At 53.4% G+C, this 20,587-nt stretch overlaps 1 protein-coding gene across 2 annotated transcripts in view; it reads right to left on the bottom strand.

Annotated features, from left to right (window-relative positions):
- Positions 1 to 20,587, bottom strand: part of NKD1 (NKD inhibitor of Wnt signaling pathway 1) — an 88,045-nt gene that overhangs the window by 9,222 nt on the left and 58,236 nt on the right. The window contains exons 4-6 of one of the 2 annotated variants that reach the window (XM_081511394.1): positions 20,025 to 20,091; positions 4,518 to 4,624; positions 641 to 736 (exon numbers count right to left, since the gene is read on the bottom strand). In XM_081511394.1, the coding sequence (XP_081367520.1) occupies positions 641 to 736; positions 4,518 to 4,624; positions 20,025 to 20,091 (270 nt within the window). The remainder of the gene's footprint in view (positions 1 to 640; positions 737 to 4,517; positions 4,625 to 20,024; positions 20,092 to 20,587) is intronic. The other variant, XM_081511395.1, reaches the window with a different exon arrangement.

Raw genomic sequence — 20,587 nt, forward strand, 5'->3', positions numbered from 1 at the left:
TGTGCTGTTTCCCTAAAGCGTACCCAGTGCACAGGAGGTGCCGGCCATAGGTGAGCCATACACAGACTCGGGTACAGAGGAGGGGTGAGAGGAGCCCAGGGAGGAAAGAGACGTGGGATGGGTTTGAGGGGAGAGAGAGATACAGGCCTGCAGAGAGGTGGGGGGTGGGGTGGGGGTGGACAGGCTTGTAACCGAGCCACTGGCAGCAACCTGGGGGCTGGGCTGCTCATTCCTGCATCAGTGGAGAGAGGCACTGGGTGCCCAGCCCACCCTAGCTCCTGGGCAGACTGGCCAAGGTGAGAAGTGGCCTGGGGTGATCTCAGAGCTCCGGGACCAGAGATAGGAGGAGGCAGGACAGGACTCTGCTGGGGACCGGGGCCCCCTCTAGGGAGGTCTGGGGCCCTGTGCCTGCCCCTCGCCCCTCCCCAGCCCGAACGGTGCTCACCCCAGAGCAGCCTGGCGGCCCTTCCTCTCTGTCACCTCTTCTTTCTCACCGGTTCCCATGAAGCTCCCAGGGGCCTCACTCCTGCCCTCCCCACCTGCCCTGAGGAGAAGGGAAAGGGGCAACAGGGGTGGGCGCACGATGAAGGGTCCTGCGCCGGGGGTGTGGCCTGGCGGGAGGCCAGGCGGGTACACTCACCTCTCGGGTGACCTTGCCGTTGTTGTCAAAGTCATACAGGGTGAAGGTCCACTCCTGCCGGCTGTCCTCCTCCACAGACACGTCACACTGCAACTCCTGGATGTAAACAGACAACAGATGCGCGTGGCCGGTCGCTCGGCGACTGGGACACCTGGAGTCTGGGTCACAGGGCCGCTGGCCTCCCTGCTGCCCTCCCCAGACCCTGTGTGAAGGAGCATGTGATGACCAAGACACGCCAGGCCTGGGAGAGAAGCCAAGCCGGGCCGGGGAGCTTGGGCCTGGGGAGAGGGGCCTGCTGGCTACCAGACACTCCGGGGTCTTCAAAGGCAGAGGAAACAAGGGAGGGCTCTGGGAGGAGGCGTGTGGCCTCAGGAAGAATGAACTTGGAGCCAGGGGTAGAAGCTACTGGAAGACACACGGAGGTAACTTAGCCATGGGCTAATCTGGAAGGCAGGATGGGAGGAGTGTTAAGAGCTGAAGGGTCAGCCCCAGGTGCCAACTGCAGGGGCGTGACCTTGGACATGGCCTTTCTCTTCTTGGTACCTCAGTTTCCCCTCATACAGACTGCGGAAGATGATGGTATAGACCTCAGAAGGTTGTTGGGAGCATTAACTGCCCCGGCCCACGTCCCTTGCGCCCCCTCCACGTTCCCCTGTAGTTGTGGTGGGCCGCTCCCACCTCCCACATCAAGCATCCAGCTTCCCTGTCTGAGGAGTCAGGGACTGAAGATCCCCAGGAACCAGAACGAGGAAGGGGCCAAGCTGGGGGACACATCTGAGCACTTTTAGGGAGCTTTTAGGGAGCTCTCTCTAGGGAGCCCCAGCGGACAGAGCCCAGCTGCCCGAGACCTGCTCATCACCCAACCCCCACCGCCCCCAGTGACGGGCACCCCTCCTTCCCTGCTCCGTGGGATCACCTCCCAAGTCCTGTCTCAGGGTCTGCTTGGAGAGAACGGGAAACAAGTACGTAAGCCGCTTGGCTCAGAGAAAAGCCCAATTACTGGTGGAAGCTGCTATTGTCTTTGCTGGAATGACTAATACAGCAATGACGTCATCACCGTGGCTCCCACAACCCGAGTGTCCAACCGCAGGGACTGGGAGCAGGGACTCGGGGAGCTCCGTCACTGGCCGCCCGCGTGCAGGGGCTGGCTGAACACCAATCAGAGAGGTCCAGAAAGGACAGCCGTTTGGGGAAAGAGAATCCACAAACAGCCTTTTAGGTCCACAAGTCCTATGAAAACAAGCGAAGACACCCCCATACCATCTGGTTCCATGTCTTGCCTCGGCCCACTTTTCCTTCTGCAGGAGGACAGACTCAGCGCCCCCAGAGAGGGGCAGTGCCTGGCCTCCCAAGGCTGGCTGGAGCGAGCCCCAGCACGGCGGCCCTGCCCCAGGCTTCTGCAGCGCACAGCCGGCTCCCTCTAACAATTCTCGGGTGGCCCACGCTGAGTTCAAAGTCGGCCTTCCCTCAGTTGTGACACGCCTGTCTGATACCTGCCAAGTGCCCGCTCTGCTCTCCAGCACTGCGTCCTGCAGCACTTGCCCTGCACACATGCGTGTACACGAGTGTGTGCCTGTGGGCACATGCACACACACATGTACATATGAACACACACTCACACACAGACATACACATACTCACACATACATATGTATACACACCAATCCACACATCTGCATACACATTCATACACACATGCATACCTGATTCCCTCTCCCAGCCCCTCCACTTGGCTCCAAAGACAGCTCGGGTTAGAAGTTCAGAAACATGGGTCGAGTAACTACCCCAACCTCCCGTGACCTCTGTCACACGCGTCTTCTTGTCCCCCCAGCCCCGGCCTCTCGGATGAGTCCTCCTCGGGGACCACGGGTGAGTCACAGGCATCAGCCGGCCCCTGTCTGGAAGCAGACCTATATGGGCTTCCAGGAAAGATGTCCAAGTCTGGGCCTTTCCTCTGCCCTGGCCTCCGTGTTGGCTTTGCCAAGCACCCCTAGAAGACCCGCAGGGACCCAGGGTGGGGGGCTCAGGAAGAAGTTAGCAACCCCAGCTCCTCAACGAGTCGCCGACTGCCCCCTCGGCTCCTGTGTCAGGAGGACACAAGGCCCTTGATGACCTGTCTCACCCCGTCTTCTGCGTCATCTCCCCTTTACTGTTCCCACACAGCCAGCCAGCACTGGCGAGCCCCCAGGCCTTTGCTTCTGCTCTTTCCTCAGCCGGGAGTGTCCTCCTGATCCCAAAGGCTCCCCCGTGCATCACCTCTCCCAGCTCCTGCCTCTATGCTCAGAGGCTCAACGCAGACACTTGCCCTCCCCAACCTCTGCCTGCAGCCCTGGCTCCCTCCTCGGGGCACTGCACAGAGTTTGGGATTGCCAAAATGCCCATCACTCTGCACCCTCTGGGCTGACTTAGGGGACCTCCCTGCCCCCCTCCACGCTCCCAGACACCCATCACATCACCGACTGTGCAGTACCTGGGCCTGGGTCACTCATCTGTCCCCCTCACCACACTGTGCTCCGTGAAGCAGGAACCATGCCCAGTACACTGCCAGGTTCCCTGGATCCAAAGGGTGTCAATCCCCATTTCTTGGACAGAAGAAGGAAAGTACTTATTCTGCACTGGACACCATTTTAAGCACTTGAGATGCCTTAATTCATCATGTTTCCAACATCCCAGCAGATCAATATCGTCAGCAGTCGCCAACCTTTTTGGCACCAGATTCCAGTTGCATGGAAGAAAATTTTCCATGGACCAGGGGGTAGGGAATGGTTTCAGGATGATTCAAATGCATTACAGTTATGATGTACTTCATTTCTTATTTCTTATTACATCAGCCCCACCTCAGATCATCTGGCATTAGATCCCAGAGGATGGGAACCCCTGGATAAAATGACTATCACCATTTTACAGGGCAGGCGAGTGAGGCAGTGGCAGAGGTGGGAACCGAACCCCCATCTGTGGGCTCCAGGGCTCTGCCCTAGTGATCTTGTTGGGGAGACAGAGCAGGAAGGAGGGAGGGTGAAAGGAGGGTAGGGAGAGGCCGGTAAGCTCCCTGCAGGCAGCCGGGGTCTCCCACTCAGCACTTGGCCCTGTGCTTGGTACACACAAGGAACTTAATATACCATCTAGGGAGGCAGGACAGACAGACTGTGGGCTCTGGGCGAGCATGTCTCTTTTAGTGTTGACCACCTGAGTCCCACCTGGGCTTTGCAGGTGGCGCTAGTGGTAAAGAACCCGCCTGCCAATGCAGGAGATGTAAGAAATGCAGGTTCGAACCCTGAGTCAGGAAGATCCCCTGCAAGAGGGTTTAGCAACCCACTCCAGTATTCTTGCCTGGAGAATCCCATGGACAGAGGAGCCTGGCAGGCTACAGTCCATAGGGCCGCAAAGAGTCGCGACGCCCCTGAGTCCCAGAGTGAGGGACCTGCCCAAGGCCTCCTGGTCACCTGTCCTACCTGAGAGCCCCATCATGTTCCCCTGGACAGCCTCAGGAGGGAGCTAGTAGCAAAAGATTTCCTTCACCCACGAGGAAACGGAGGACCAGAGAGGAAGTGCAGGAAGTCACAGCAGCACCAGGGCCAGAGTGCCATCTTGCCTGTCCACTCTCCTGTCCTTCCCCCAGAGCACCGGGCCACAGCCTCTGGCCACCACCCTAAGGTGAGAGGCTAGGGGCCTGAGCTGAGAGGGGAGGGCCGTGGGGAGTTCCCAGGGCCTGTGCCGAGCTGGGGCGGCCCCGGATGTGGCAGGAGGAACGGTTGTTCATGGGGGAGGGGAGGGCTGTCACATCTGGAGGGGCCTCAGCTTCCCCCCGCCTCAAAAAGCAGCACCAGGCAGAGAAAACCCTTCCGCCCAGGGCTCAGCACCAGGAAAGGAAACTTACTTCGAATTTCAGCTGTTTCTTGGAGCCTGGGCAGGGTTCGCCTGACTTCTCCATCCTCTTCTCATCTCCGCTGGCCAGGCCGTCTGTCTTCTCGGGAGGCAGGGCCACTGCGGCGGGAGGGACAAGGGAGCAGGCGTAGGTTAGAGGGCCCTGAGCCTCCCCAGGCCCAGACCCTGTGGCTCTGTCTGGAGGCTGTGGCGCGGGGGGCCCGCTCTGCCCGGCCGCTTTGCTAGAGTCAAATCCGTCTGTCCTCTGGCCCCGTTAATGCCCAGGGCTGTCCCAGGGGAGGCCCCCTTCCCGGGTGCCTCTTTGCCAGCTGCTCAGGTAGCCCAGTGGGCCTCACAGGCCTCTGTTCTCTGTGGCCTAGACAAGCAGTCCGAGGCCACCCAGGGCCAAAGAGCAGGTGAATGAGGATGGAGAGGAGCTTTCGGAGACTCCAGAGGGAGCTCTGGACCATGGCCGCTTTCTGCAGTCTCCCTGCCTTCCCTGAGAACACTGTGGTGTCCTCAAAGATGCCACCTGCCTGGGCTCATCATGCAGCACACTGGCGGGTGGTCAGGAAGAGGAACAGAAGTGGGGAGTGACAGAAATGGAGTTCACTGAGGTAGGGGAAGGACACATACACGAGCACACGTACACACACGTGTGCGCGCGCGCACACACACACACACACACACACACACACAGAGGCACACCTTGGTATCTTCAGGAACCAGCTCACCCTGAGCCTTCCATTCTGCCTCTGCTCACCTAGAGGGGCCTCCCTCTGCCAAAAGTGTTGAGCAGAGGGCTCTCTGGTCCTTCTGTGCCCTCCCAGCAGCAGTGGAAAGGTGGGCATGAAAGCTGGTGGCCTGTGGACATCACTTTCCCATGAACACCCCCAACGGGTGCCAGGGGACAGGGCTGGGGGCAGCCATCATCCCTGAGCCCACAGTTCCATCAGATCTTGAATGTCCCATGAGACCCCTCCAGCCCCTTCTGTCTCTGCCTGATAAAGAGGACTCAGGTTTGCTCAAGAATGTGCTTTCTAGAACCTCACAGCCCCTCTCTTTAGATTCCCTCAGCTTCCCTGGGGCAGTGATTCTGTTACCCTGTTTTACAGGGGAGCAAACAGATCCTGGCTCTCACTTGAAGAAATTTCCCCCTTTGTCCAACTAGTGGTGGCCCAGGAGGGCCCTGTGAGCAGCTGAGATACCTGAGCAGTGGCCCCAACCAGGACTGGACTTTCTTGGGAAGTCAGGAGCCTGGAGATATATGTCTACCAGGCCAGGAAACCAGGTGGAGGGCCTTGCCTCTCCCCTGACCCTGTCCCCCACCACACTCACACACCCCAGCTTTGCAGACTGGGACCCAGGAGTCGCTGCTGGGGAGTGCCCCAGCTCTCCCACTTGACCCCTGCCCTGTGGGCCCAGCAGTTATTCAAAGCCCTTCCTGGGGAGCCCTCAGAGCTTCATGGCTGACTACACTGCTCATTAACTCACTCGGTCCTCACAGCAACCCCATGAGGCAGGTACTAGGATCAGCTCCACTTTCCAGATGGGAAAACTGAGGTACAGAGAGGTGAAGTGCTTTGCTAGTAAATGGCAGGGCTGGGATTTGAACCCAAGCAGCCTCACTCATGCTCTTGACCACTCCATGCTGTTCTTGGCTTGGTTCAGCAGACTTGGTGCCAGCCCTGGAAGAGAGTAATCTCTGCTTGGGCTCTGATGCTCCCTACACTGTGTGTGGTTCCAGGCAGGTCACATAACTTCTCTGGATATCTCAGTTTCCCCAACTGTACAGTGGGGATGATAATAGTCCCTTCCCCAGAGGATCCTTGTGTGGATTCAAGGAGTTGCAACTGAAAGGGCTAAGAGCCCAGGGTCAGCACACAGGGTCCAACCATTAGTAGTGATAGTCTGGCAAATGATGTCCCTGGGCCTCCCCGAGTGGCTCAGTGATAAAGAGTCCGCCTGCAAAGCAGGAGCCGCAGGCTGTATCCCTGGGTCGGGAAGATCCCCTGGAGGTGGCGTGGCAACCCATTCCAGCTTTCTTGCCTGAAGAATCCCCATGGACAGAGGAGCCTGGTGGGCTACAGTCTATGGGGTCACACAGAATCGGACACAACTGAGGCAATAGCACACACACAAGTTGTCCCTATACTTTTTATCTTTTAGGAATCAGGAAGTGAGTAGCGATGTTTTCTAAAAGCTGAGGCTTTTGGAGGCAAACAGAAACAAAAGTGTCATATCAGCCTGGGTAGGGAGCAGGACAGGGAGGGAGGACATAAAGATAAGGATGCTCCAGTCACCAGGCTAGACAAGTGGGGACAGGAAGATCTCCATAGCCAATGATGTTCTGGCTCCATCACAGCTCCCTTCTTGACTGAGCCTGGGGGCCGAGGCTCTGGGATGCAGGGAGCCCCCAGATCTCCATGCCCCCTCAGCAAGGCAACAACTCCCTAAAGCCGTCAAGGGCTCCAGCTAGAGACCCCATCTCAGTTACAGACCCTGGCTCTTCCCTGGTGGTTTCATAGAATGAGGCCACTGAGAATAAACCTAAAAGATCCAGGTGGGAGCATCTGGCATCTTCATGGCTGGGGTGGTTGACAAGAGGAAGGTCAGGATGCTGCCCCCTCCTGGGGTAGGGGATGAAACCAAGTCCAGCCTTCCCTGCTCCTCCAAAGCAAACACCTCAATGGCCAAGAGGTCTGGTGTGACACCGAGCCCGGGAGAAGTCAGGTGGGAGACTGGCCAGTGACCCAAGGACAGCCAAGCACACAGCCTGCACCACCCTGACCCCTCCATCTCAAATCTACCAGCACACCGCTGGGCCAGAGCTGCTGCCATCATGGGAAGAAGAAAAAGAAAAAGAAGAAAGAGAAACAAAGGGCAGCTCCATCTTCAAAGCTGCTGCCTCCCTCTGCCAAGGTCCTGGCTGGAGATGCAAGCCGGCGAGGCTTATCGAAACCAAACTTCAAGTTCAAAGGGAAGTTATCAGAAAACCACCTTCAGGTTCAATGTTGCCTTTCAAGTTCCACTTGATAAAACCCAAAGAAAAGAAACCTCTGTCCCTGCTCTCTCCTTCTCTGGGGCACCCCTCCCCCTGACACCCAGACAGCCCATCCTCCCTTAGGTCCTCCCCTGCCTGCCTTCCTCTCTCCTCTCCTGGGGAGAAGGGGAACCTCCCCCTCGATCCCTTATCCCCTTCATACGTCTTCTCCAAAGACCAGGGTTTTGTCCTTTCTTCATCAGTGGGTCCCACCCCTCAGCCCATCCTAGCTCAGAAGACCACCCGGATATCCCCCAGGGGCCCCTTCCCAGTATGAGGACAGGCACAGGTGGGTAGTATTACTGGGAGCCATCTGCCCTGGGGCCTGGGACCAGGAACAAGGACAGTCAGCACCCTGTTGCCCCCACCAAAGAAAGCCTTTCTCCCTTTCACTGTCCCCTGCCCAGGGGCCAGAAGAGGTGACAGATGATCAATCAGAAGGCCATGCAGACCCGGGCTGGGACTCAGGGGCCCTGCTTGCATATCCACATGTGAGAGAGCCCCCTAAAACTAAACGACATCAAACCACCCACCCCAGCCACCCCTGTGCAGAACACACCCCCGTCTCTCCACCCGTCCAACCTCAGGCTCATGGGCAGATGGGAGAAGGGTGAACGGGACTCACTGCAAGCTGCCCAGGTCCCACCAACCGGAGAACAGAATTTTTGTCAAGATGGGTTTTAGCACCAGAGCCTGAGCCCATTCATTCCTCATCTCCTACACCTGTTCAGCCCACCGATTTTTTTTTCTTCCCAGATGTGATCTTTCACCGGGCACAGTTTCAGGGGGACTCTGGTCATCCTTCAGTTGCAACAGTAACAACACTGCTAGTTGGAAAGCAGTGGGAGGAGGAGGAGAAAAAGGAAAGGAAGGGACAGAGTGAGGAGGAAGGAAAGCCTTTCACTTAGCATGATGTACCCTTGGGTGACCTAGAGCAGCAGGGGCTGGCAAATGTACAGCCCATGAGCCAAAGCCAGCCCACCGCCTATTTTTGTAAATAATGTTTTACTGGGACACAGAGATACCCACATCCATTGTCTATGGTGAAAGAGAGTTGAGTAGCTGTAACAGCCACTCTAATGCCCACAAAGCCTAAAATATGTACTCTTCCTGGCCCTCTAAGTAAACGGTGTGAACTGTGCAGTTTTGTACACCCACAAGGATACAGCCTTGATAGGCAGGGTGCAGGCTGAATTTCACCTGCTGTTCACCTGCTTGACTGGAAATCCTTGTGCAGTCCACAACCTGCCCAACCATACACAGCAGCCATAGAAGAAAGAAAACGTCAACTCTGCTTTCTTAAAACCAAGTCTCAACTCCACAGAGTCTGGGGCAGCATGTGGAGCTCCTTCTCTGTGGAAGCAGTCCCCTGTCCCTCCTCTCACCACAGCCACTGCCATGAGGAGCCAGCCGGCCTGCTGTGTTTACCAGATGATGGCTCTGTCCCACATTAGCTCCCAACCTGGCATCTCTCCACCCCCAGCAACTGCCAGATTAAATGCATTACTTGACCATCTTCACCCGGCTCCCTTTGATGTTCCCTTCTCAAGCTTCAAAATACCTTTTGGAGGGAGATCAGACAGCATTAAACAGAATTACTAATTAATTAAGCAAAGTTAAATTTTAAACACTGTTTGTTGTGTTAGCCAAAAGCCTGAACAGAACAGACTTTTTTCCTCCGCTGAGATCAAAGACAGTCTCTTCCCTCTCCCCTCCCCCAGTTTAAAAAGGGGGTGGGGGTGGGGAGGGAGAGAGAGAAAGAGGAGAGTGTTGAGTACCACTGGGGAGAGTAGGAAATAACTTAAATGGGGGCAACTCTGATCATGGGTCCCCCATGAACCTAATGGGAGGCATCCAAGGCTCCCTTGGAACCTCACACTGTGAGAGCCATGGTCACTTTCTTGGGACTGTTTAGCAGTGATCCAGGGAACAGGATGGCATAGCCAACCCAGCCAGGGCTGTTGATAGCTGGCGCCGCCCAAGCAGCATGAGAAGAAGAAGAAGGGCTGTGAAATGAACCAGATCTACCCACCCGAGACCCCACCCTCCTGAGGAGGATAAGTGCCCCAGGGCTCCTCCCTTGGGTTGGGGTCAGGGTCACTTGGGGTCATTGGGAGAATGGCTCTGAGAAGCTGACAACTGTGCACGGTACAACTCAGGGGGCACCATTCACATGCCGGACATCTTCGATTTGTGTATTGCTCATGACAGTTTTTGGACAGATGGCAGAAAGGTATCTTGAGGAGGGGCCCCTTTTTCCAGTTTGCACAAACGCATTTGTTGCTAGCAGAGGGCTGTCTAAACTCATTCAGTCTGCAGTCCTCTCTTGGATTTTCTGATGACGATGGGAGCCTACCACGTCCACGTGGCCAGAATGCAAGTTTCTCAAGAGCTGGCCCTGCTGGCTACTGCCCCGTGGCTGCCCACAGTGTACCATACATGCGCAGAGCAAATATTCCATCCCAGAATGACCCACTGCACCAAATCCCCCAGGTGGACAGAACGTAGGCTACGTAACAAACACTATGAATTCTGGTGTGGTTGGGAACTGGAGTGGGAAAGAGGGTAGTTTAAAAGGGGTAGGTCTATTCTGAATCCCAGACATCAGCTAAAATCCAAACCCTGGATGATATCAGCAAATGCCAGCTTATTTTAACACAATCCAGAAAGGCCTGGTAGATATTAAACTTTGGAAGAAGAGACAAATTTGAAACATGGTATGATTAAGTCAGCCCCACCAAAGACCAGAAATGACTAATGCCGGAAGGCCTGGTGGACACCTCTCTTAGTCTGGTTACCTGGCAGGTTCTTCTCAGTTGATATAACGTAAGATTTAACACAAGCCAGAGCTTCCTGGCTGGAGTTTGGACACTGGCCTTAACATACCCACAGGCCTTTCTCAATTGTCCACGTCCAGATTATCTGCCACAAATATTTTAGGCTCAGGGTGGCTTGCCAGGATGTCTCTGACTCCCCAGCCCTTCAAGAGCAGCTGTTAGAGGGAATGCAGATGAATTTTAATATTAGCCTATGCCAAATATAATTAGGAGGGTAAATCTGCTGCCAGTAAAAAGAGAAAGATATCGTATGTGCATTCCAGACCAAATGGTTTCTTGCGATATCTGCATGAGGCTCTCCTTGGAGCACAAGCGTCCTGGAGACACACGAATGTGTGTGTCCTTGCACACAGCAGTGGGTTGTACGGGGGTGCTGGTGAAGTTAGTGGGTACACACATTATTCCATTATGTCCTCTTAATATCACCATGCAGGATGTGATACTGTCTGCATTTTACAAGAGGAAACTAAGTGGAAGAAGCCAACTTGATGGAACCATTTCCCAGCCCCGTCTCTCCACAGAGTCAGTTTTCCCTGCCAAGAATACTCTTTCTGTCTCTCAACACCTGCTCCTCCTTCAGGTCTCCAGGTTAAATGTCCCTATCTTCTGAGAAGCATGCTCTCATGTGCTCAGGGGCTGGATTAGGTTTCCCTGCCCTGATTACACTGCTATCATCAAGCACTTGTGTGACTGGATCTTTCTGCTGCAGCCCCAGCCTGTCACCCTACATAGAAGTGTATCATCATCATCATCATCAAAATGAAACAACCAGCAGTAGCAGCATCAGGATGTGAACACAGAAGATGTAGAAACAGAATTAAAATCCCTGTTTCCTGCCTCCCCAGCCACTGGTCTCTCCACTCTGTTACAGGACAATGGTTAACACCTGTTCCTGCCTGTCCCGCAACCATGTTCCTCTTTCTGATAATAGCATCTGGGTTTTCTCCAGTGGGCCGCCTCTCCCCCAGCCCAATCCGTGTGGTTTATGGGGGTGCTGATCCCACTCCATACTTCCTGGAAGCACCAAGACCTGACCAGCTTATTTCATCCTGGTGGCCCTGTGTCCTCGCTCTAATGCCAAAGGACAGTTGTTCGTGAAGCTGACGAGGTTAAAGTTGCTGGGCCTCTGACTTGCACGGGCTCCTTCCAAGTTGCAATGTGTGGACATGGTTGGTTGTTTTTGTGATGCTTTCAAAATTAGATATTTTATCCTTGCTTGGTTAAGAATGCTGTCTCTTCCCATTCTGACTTCCCACCCGTCCGCTTGTGTCATGTGGTATTGGAGTAAACACAAGCATTTCTGGAATTGAGCTAAAGGGAACTTGAATTGGGGGTATATTTATTTAGGTTTAGTGGGAAATAAATATATAGTAAATAGAAATATGTAAATACATATATTTGTATATAAATGGTCCACAGTTATGAAAGAGAATCATGTATTCTTTCTCTTAAAAAAGACAACCTCCAAACTGGATAAACTCGGGTCCCACAAAAAATCTAGACCTACCCTGGCCAGTAAAGTAAGAATCAAACTTTTGCAAGAAATAATGGACTTGAGTGCTGCTTTCACCTGTGATGGCTCAGTTCATAGGATATGAGGACCCAGAGCTGCGTAGTCATCTTGGCCACCTTACTGGGAGAGACTAACAGAGGGCAGAGAGAGAGATAGTGGAGACAGAGAGAGAGAAAATGAATGAATGTATGTGTGTGTGTGTGTGTGTGTGTGTTAATGACATGGTTTGAGCTCCTGGATCAACCAGCCCTTCTTTGGCAAGATCTACCCTAGGATTTTTCAATTCTATGAGCCAGATTTTTTAAAAAATATTTATTTATTTATTTGGCTGCACTGGGTCTTAAGTTGTGACATGTTGGTTCCCTGACCAGCTATCGAACCTGGGACCCTCTGCATTAGGAGCATGTAATCCCAGCCACTGGACCACCAGGGAAGTTCCTATGAACCAGATCTTAAGCAAGTTGAGTATCCAAAAGACCCCAAAGAATCCTAACTTAATGCTCCATCACTTGGAGCCCTTGCTTTTCAGGAAAAACAAAACCACCACCAACACATAATTGACCCAATGCAGTACTCTCGAAGCTGGCTTCCGGCAGTTTCTGTCAGCGGGTGTCTACCCCTTCCAGGGTCTTTTTCTCCTCACTCCTGCTTCCCCAGGTTACATTTTTCTGAAAGTAGATTTTATTTAAGGGCCAGTTGTGACTGAGGGGAAAGAAGAAAGGGGGGAAAAAAAAAACCCTTCCCAACAAATAGCATTCTGGCCTTTTTTTCTCATCAGAGCATAAGGTTGATGGCCACTCTGCTTTGAGGTTTGAATAGGATTGAGACGAAACATCTGCTGGGGGAGGGAGGGGAAAACGCCAGGAGAGGGAGAGGGAAAGGGAAAAAAGCCTTCTTTGGGCTAAAAATATCATGTCCCTGCCACTCTCCCCCCATCCCCGCCCAAGTTAAAACATGTGATGAAATTCAACTTTTAAAATCTAACCCCGAGCTACTTGAAGCTATGAAAGCCTCCTCGGTATCTGACACAAGTCAGAATTTCCACTGTTCAAGCTGAGCTTTTATGAAGAACAGACTTGAGAGAAACTGCTGTCACGGCTGCAGCCCGGGCTTCTGGGGGGACTGCAGTGGACTGGAGTCGGGGCGAGTGACACTCGCCGGCAGGACAGGCTCTGAACTGAGGGAGAGGAGCCAGCGGGGTGTGGCCCGCCTGCCCCCTCCATCTGGGGGTCCCTGCTGCTCGGCAGTGAACTCCCCTTCCTCCCAGACTGACGGGAACCACCGGCTGCCCCATCTATGGAGAGCCTCACCGGGACTCCAGGACTCTGGTGGGGCTGTCTGTGGCCTCTTCCTGAGAAGTCCCCTCCCTCTCTCTGTCTTTCTCTCTCTTCCCCAGCTGCTCCCTGAACTTCAGACTCGGTGTCCACTTGTCTCCTCCACAGCCCTACCTGCATGTCAGTCTTAAAGCCAACACATCCAAAAACGAAAGACATCGTCACCTGCTAAAACTGCCACCTCAGAAGTGACCGCTTAGTTCCCGAAGCCCGAACTCTAAGGTGTCCCTGGGATCCCTTTCTTTCCCTCACCCCCCGACTCCCAGCCCTACCACCTCCAGGCCCCTCCACGTCTCTGCAGCCCCGAGGCCCCGAGGCCATTACCTCTCCCCTGCACCATCGCAATCATCTCCTGTTCTCGTTGCTTGCCCCCCACCTCAGAATGACGCATCCTTCACAGAAGCCATAATTCTCTGGTGAAAAGGGAAGTCAGAATCTGGCACTCACCTGCCTCAAACTTGCCAACAGTCCCGCTTCAAAAGCAGCGTGAAATCCCAGCCTGGGGCCCCACCCTTGCCGGCTGCCCCACCTCATTCCCCTGGTCTCTGGCTGCCACTCAGGCCTCCCTTCTGTGCTCCCCCAAACCCCACAACCCCCCCACCCTGGGGCTTCCCTCACTCTCCTGACCGCTCACCCCTCACATCCGCCCACGGCGGCTCCTTCCTGACACCTGCATCTAGGCTGAAATGTCACCTCCTCAGAGAGGCCCGTCACACTCCACCTTCCCTCCACCTTCCCTGGGTTTTTCCTCTTCACAGAACACCCCTCTCAGAACCTTGTGTGAACCAGATTATCAATTTACTACCTGCCTCCCTCGTGCCAACACCCTCACAGTAAGGCCCGCGTACCCCGTCCATGGCTGGAACCCAGGCCTAACAGGGCCCCCCACCTGCAGTAGGTACTCAGCAAATATTAATAGGTGTTGAGTGAAGAGGCTGTTCTCCTGTCTGCTGTGTGACCTTAGACAGGTCATGCCCCTCTCTGGGCCTCAGATTTCTTACTACAAATGAAGGGGACTAAAGGCCTCCCAAGGGCTCCTTCACTCTGTGAAGGGTTGACGTTTCCCACCTGGGAGCCTCGATGGACTGGAGGGGGGTACACGGGGCTTTCCTGGGAGCTTGACTCCAGTGACTTCATGGTGTTGGTTTCATTCTTCTAGAGAGCACAGTTGATCCCTGACTAACATCTTTGTGACTTTACAATGGTACAAAAGTGATACACAACTGTACTTGGAATCTCAAATCTGGATCTTTTCCCAGGCTGGCGATATGTGGTACAACCCCTCTTGTGATGCTGTACAGAGGGTCCCAGCCTCCAGTCAGCTACGTAATCATGAGGGTCAAGAACCCATACACTGACAACCATCCTGAACTCAGACAGCCAAACTTTTTTTCACTTCCAGCACAGTATTTGATAGATGACATGAGCTCTTCAACACTTTATTATAAATAGGCTTTGTGTTAGATGATTTCACCCAAGTGTAGGCTAATGTAAGGTGGGCAAGGCTAAGCTATGATGTTCAGGAGGTTAGATGTATGAATGCACTTTCAGCTAATGATATTTTCAACCTACAATGGGTTTATTGGGACATGAACCCATCCTAGGGCTTCCCAGATGGCGCTAGTGGTAAAGAATCCACCTGCCAATGCAGGAGACATAAGAGAGACGGGTTTGATCCCTGGGTCGGGAAGATCCCCTGGAGGAGGGCATGGCAACCTACTCCAGTATTATTGTCTGGAGAATCCCATGGACAGAGGAGCCTGGAGGGCTACAGTCCACACGGTCACAGAGAGTTGGACACGACTGAAGCGAGCTTAGCACGCACGCATGACCCCATCCTAAGTCAAGGAAGATCTGTTTTTATTGAGCACTTATGGCATGCCAGACTATGTCACGCACTGGGAGTGGAAGGAGACATTCAGAGATTCTAATAGGATTAAAGAAGCTTTGAAAATAGGCTGTCTTTGATCTGGACTAGTAAATAATTACAAACACCAGTTGGCTCCTCTTCAAGAAAGAGGAACCCACGAAACAAGAGTCAGAACAGCTCACAGACACTGGCATACTTTGAACCAGCGCTGTGCTCTGCACTTATATAAATAACCTCGCTGTTACAGGCCCTCAGAGGAGGGCAGACATGCTATGCCTGCCCCCAACAAGAACCTGAAGCACAGAGAAGTTAAGTGACTCTCCTAAGATCACACAGTGAGCTGCAGTACAGCCAGGCTGGATCTGGGGTCTGACTCCAGAATAAAGGGAGAAGGGTGCCTCTCTGTACCCCCATGGGGTGGCAGGAAGACCAAATTGGCCATGCCAACTGGGACAGGCCCTGAGCTCACAGTGGGGCTGCTTTGCCCTTGGGTGTCAGTCCCAACATTACTGTTCTGTTCCATAGGACTCCAGGCACCTCCACTTGGGCCAGAGAAGCCGAGACCCCCGCGGACTCTGCCAGGCGACACCTGGGCCAGGCCGAGGTGAGGCCTATCTGGCAGCAGCCCTGGAGGCCTAGAGGGGGGGCCGGGCCTCCGAGAGAGGGGCTGCCTGACTCACTTTTGGTCCTTAATAAATGCACGACCAGCAGGCAGGGTTCTGTGGACTCAACTTTCTATGGAAGATGCCGAGCTGATGCACTCTCCCCACTTTCACCTCCAAGCAAGGAGGTAGAAAGACAAGAAACAGTCACGATGTTGAGGGTTAGTGGTCAGAGCCCAAGGGTGAGAGGTGGGAGTGAGCCAAGATGTTGAGCAGGGATGTGGCCAGAACTAGGTGGGGGAGAGAGGGGACCCGAGGAGAGAAGGGGCCCACGACCATCTACAGGTCCTTCTCCCCTGACGGGCACAGAGCCAGAGTTCAGTCTACGCCAGGTCGAGAGGACACCCTCAGACACAGTGCTTCCTGGAGCCCCTGACACCAAGGTCCACCTCAAGCCACAAGCCACAGGCTGCCACCACCTGTCATCCTGCCCAACTGGGGAGGTGGGGACCTCAGGTGGGCAATGGAGTGAAGGGTGGGGTGATCCTCCCCAGTCTTCAGTGCCCTGCTGGGTCAGCAGAAAGGGGGGAGTGCCTTTCCCCTCCCCCTACAAGCCGCAGGTCCCGCCCGCTACGCCAGGACAGCTCTGGAGCGCAGGACTTTTCATGCTTTACTTTGTTCTCTCCACAGTTCAAAAGGAGCTTGTAGCCCCAGCCCTCGCTCCGGGCCCAGCCTTAATCTCCCATCCCTCGAGCTCCCAGCTGGCCAGTTAAGGCAGTTAAGACGCTGGATTAGGGCCGGCTTTACATAACAACGCAGGAGCTAAAGCCATCCTCTCCTGGGATGGCTAAAAGACTTCTTTTTATCTTCATGCCTCAGATGGCCTTTTTTCTCCCTTAACAGCCCTCCAGCCGGCCAAGAGGCAATGAACTTGGCCAACAGGAAGACAAAGAGGAGATTCAGGATTCGGCTTGCTCTCCCTTGGCCCAAGGCTCGGAGTGATGCCCGCAGCCCCAGCTCCAGGCCAGGTGACTGCTTCATCGTGGCCAGGACGCGGCAGAGCCCACCAGGCCTAGCTGTCCACAGCCACGTCCATCATCCTGGGAGTGCTGCCTCGGACCCGGCGCCAGCGGTGGCCCAAGAACCACAGGCAGCTGCTGGGGCCAGCATCCCTTCCAAGAAGCCTCAGGGGCCACACAGGCAGGCCCATAGCAGCCCAGCCCTACTGCCTTATTTACTTATTGTTTTCACTTTTCAATTCTGTTATTAGTCTTTCGCTTCAAAGGAATACATGATCACATTCTTCTTGTAAAAGTTGAAACATTAATTACAGTTAATACTACAATCTTCTGACCATGCTTTCCAATTTTAATCTCCTCCTCCCCTGTTCAGAAGGAACTACTTTATCTGTCTAGGCTTCTAGCTACACAATTCTATACATACATATGTGGTCCACATTCATACATATAAGGAAATACAGAGTACTGTCTGGTACCCTTTGTTACATAAAACGTAATTAACATACTATCTATAACACACTGCATCTTTCTGCAACCTGGTCTGTCTTACATTCTGTGCTCTGTGTAAGCTTTTGTTTAAAGAAAAGGGGCTGGAAACTTAACCACCAGCAACCCAGTCTAATCCCTAGTTGGAAACTGAGTCAGGCTTGTGGCTCCCAACTCCTCCTCCCCGCCCTCCCCCGCCCACTGGTGGTACTGATCTACTTGGACGCTGTCAATGACTGGCAAGGTGCCCAGTCGAGGCACCTTCGAAGCTGTCCTCAAAGCCCGACCTGCAGCTTGTGGACCACAGGGATGGACCAAGTGCCACCAACATCCCCACCATTTCCCTGACAGGAGCTGGGACTCTTGGGCACCTCCTGTTTATCTCCCATCCATCAACCAATGTTTGTAAGTGCCACCCCACAGCAGTTTATCCTCTCTACAAGGCGCCCACATTCTCTGAGCATCCACGGAGTCCACATCCCCATATATCATGTTATAGAGAGGGAAGGACCTGGACAAAAGCCACAGCAAGTCACTGTGGGAGCAGGAGGGGAGGTGTGACTTGGAGCTAGGTCTATGGGTTCCTCGGTCAAGTGCTCCTTCTACTTCATCCAATAGGGCTCATACTCTGAACAGAGGTTGAACAAAGCACCCTCCCTTTCCAAAGAGGAGGATTCCATGGGCATTCCATTTCGTGTCTGCAGGGAAAGACACCTCATGTGAAACCAATTACATGATTTCAGGCTGAGCCTCAGTGGTCAGAGAAGTGCCTCATTTGGGGCAGTAACCAGGGACTCAATAAATGATGAAAATATAGACACATGGTGAGATGAGTGAATGACAACTGGAAGATGGTTAAATGGGTTAAGGAATGAGTGATAGATGATAAATAGATGGACAAAGGATGGATTATGGATGGCTGGGTGGTAGACAAGGACTGGCCGGATGGGTGACAATAGAGTAGGTAGATGAATGAATAGGCAGTGATGGAAGGATGGGTGGGTGAAGGATGGAGCAAAAGATGGATGGATGAGCGTTGGATGGATGGGTCATGGATCACTGGGTGGATGATGAGTGAGTGATGGGTGGATGAATGGATACATAAGTGGACAGGTGGGTACTTGTATGGCGAGGGATGGATGGAATAGATGGAAGGATAAATGAATAAGAGGATGAACTTGCTAAGTTACCAGGTGATTGAGCAAATGAATAGAAAATGGAATGAGTGCTGAAGCCCATGTAATCCATGTCTGGGGTCACCTTAGCCCCCAGATCCTACATCCTGCAGGCCTTCACCTGACTCTCCAGATCAACTCTAGGCACCAGGTGCTGGCATCTCTCCATGGAGCCAAGGATGACTGTTGAGGTTTGGGGAATCCCAGGGAACAATGAGAATCAAAGCCACTGAGCCTGAGTGTAGCCACCAGAGCCACAGGCAAATATGCTCAAGAGAAACACCCTAGAGTTCTGACAGAGATATCTGTCCATGTGATTCCTCCTCCTTCTATTTGGGACCTGCTTGAATCTGAGCAAAGTCTGAGAGATACCCGGGTCCCAGGCACCCTCCAAATCCTGGGCCACAGAGTGAATCTCTCAAAATAGTGCTTCTCAAAAGAAAGCATGCACACAAGTCATCTGAGGAGCCTATTACAGGGCAGACCGGATTCAGCAGCCTGGGTGGAGCTGAGGAGTCTACATTTATCACAGCTCTCAGACCCAATGTGGCCACAGTCTCGGCCAAGGCTCCCCTCCAGAACCTCCTGGCATGGTCTACTCTCCTCTCAGGGCCCTACAGCCCTTCCAAGACCTATATTTCCCCTCAGAGACCCCAGCCAGCCCCCTGTCCTGGTCCCAGAGAGGGTTTTACTGTACAAAGTGTTAGTCACTCAGTCATATCTGACTTTTTGTGACCCCATGGACTATACCTGCCAGGATCCTCTGTCCATGGAATTCTCCAGGCAAGAATACTGGAGTGGGTTGCCATTCCCCTCTCCAGGGGATCTTCCCCACCCAGGGATCGAACCCAGGTCTCTTGCATTGCAGGTGGATTATTTATTGTCTGAGCCTCCAGGGAAGCACACTTACTGTCCAAAGGCTGCTCTAGTTCAGCAATTCTCTCCTCTGATTCTGAGTGAAAAAGGGAAATGCTATCCTTTTCAGCAAATGCTTTCATATGTTATCCAGTCATTGTACCAACTTAAGGAATCGAGTAGGAAGAGGCCCTCATTCCCATTCTACAAGTATGGAAACAGGCTCAGAGAGGGGATGTGGCTTCCTAAAGTCAAATTAGTACACCAGTGGCCACTGACCCTCTACTTGAGTGTCCTAATTCTTTCTACAATGCACTGCTTCCGTGAAGAAAGAAAGGAGTGAGAGCTACAGAGGAAAGCGGTGAGGGGTTGGGGGTCTGTTCGTGTGTGTGCACACCTGTGCTCCGGGCGTGTGATGTGAATGGAGAAACACAAGGGTTCCTTCATACCATGTGTACTACATGCCTAGCCCTGCTTGAGAAGCCTTTGAGTGGCCACTTCCCCCCAGTGGGGAAGCTGAGGTCAAACAACTTGTTCAAGACCCCATGGCTAACACAGAGCAGGATGTGAGCCTGGGTGGCCTGAATCCACTCCCAGTGAGGACCTATGAGATGCTCCACTTCCCTCTTGCTCCTCACCCAATCCACCCCCAGTGCACCCGCACAGAGAGTCCTGTCCTTCTCCTCTCGGTCTGCAGATTTTCTGGAGGGTACACAAGGAATAAGGTAGACCAGATGGCCCTCCCCCACCTCACTGCCCTGAGAAGAAAATAATAGGCTCTGGTACCTTCTAGCCGAAAGTCTTCCTCTTCCTCTTCGCTGAGCGTTTCTCTGAAAACTTCACCCACAAGCTCCTAGAGGAAGACAAAGCAGGAATATTAAAGAAGTATTGGAGTCAGGTAGGAACCTGGCATCCTTACAGTCAAGGTAACATTGTGAAGGTGTGTGTGGCTGGTCACAAAGAAGCAGGGACCCTGTTCTCATTCTTCTGATGGAAATGTAGTTCAAGTAGGGAGAGCCTATGACACTTGTAAAGTTCATTACTGTGCTGTTTTTTAGAAAGTAAGTTTTTCTCAGCCTACAGCCTGCCACGAAACATTACCCAGGCTCACACTTCCCACTTGGAAAGGGAGATCCACCCTCCACCCAGGAAAATGACAAAGACAAGCTCAGAAAATGTCTCTCCTCTACCCTTCTGGGCCAACCCAATAGACTCAGGACCAGAGCCACCCCTGTGGGTCCCTAGAGGAGACCTCAGTTTGGACCCTTCCTCTATGAGAGGGTTCCAGGCAGGTGTCTCAATGAGTTTATAAAGAGGGCCTGGTTTGCTGAAGGGAGCACTCCCTCAGC

Source organism: Giraffa tippelskirchi, chromosome 7, assembly GCF_054371585.1.
Source record: "Giraffa tippelskirchi isolate mGirTip1 chromosome 7, T2T-mGirTip1v1.2.pri, whole genome shotgun sequence".
NCBI classification, from domain to species: Eukaryota; Metazoa; Chordata; class Mammalia; order Artiodactyla; family Giraffidae; genus Giraffa; species Giraffa tippelskirchi.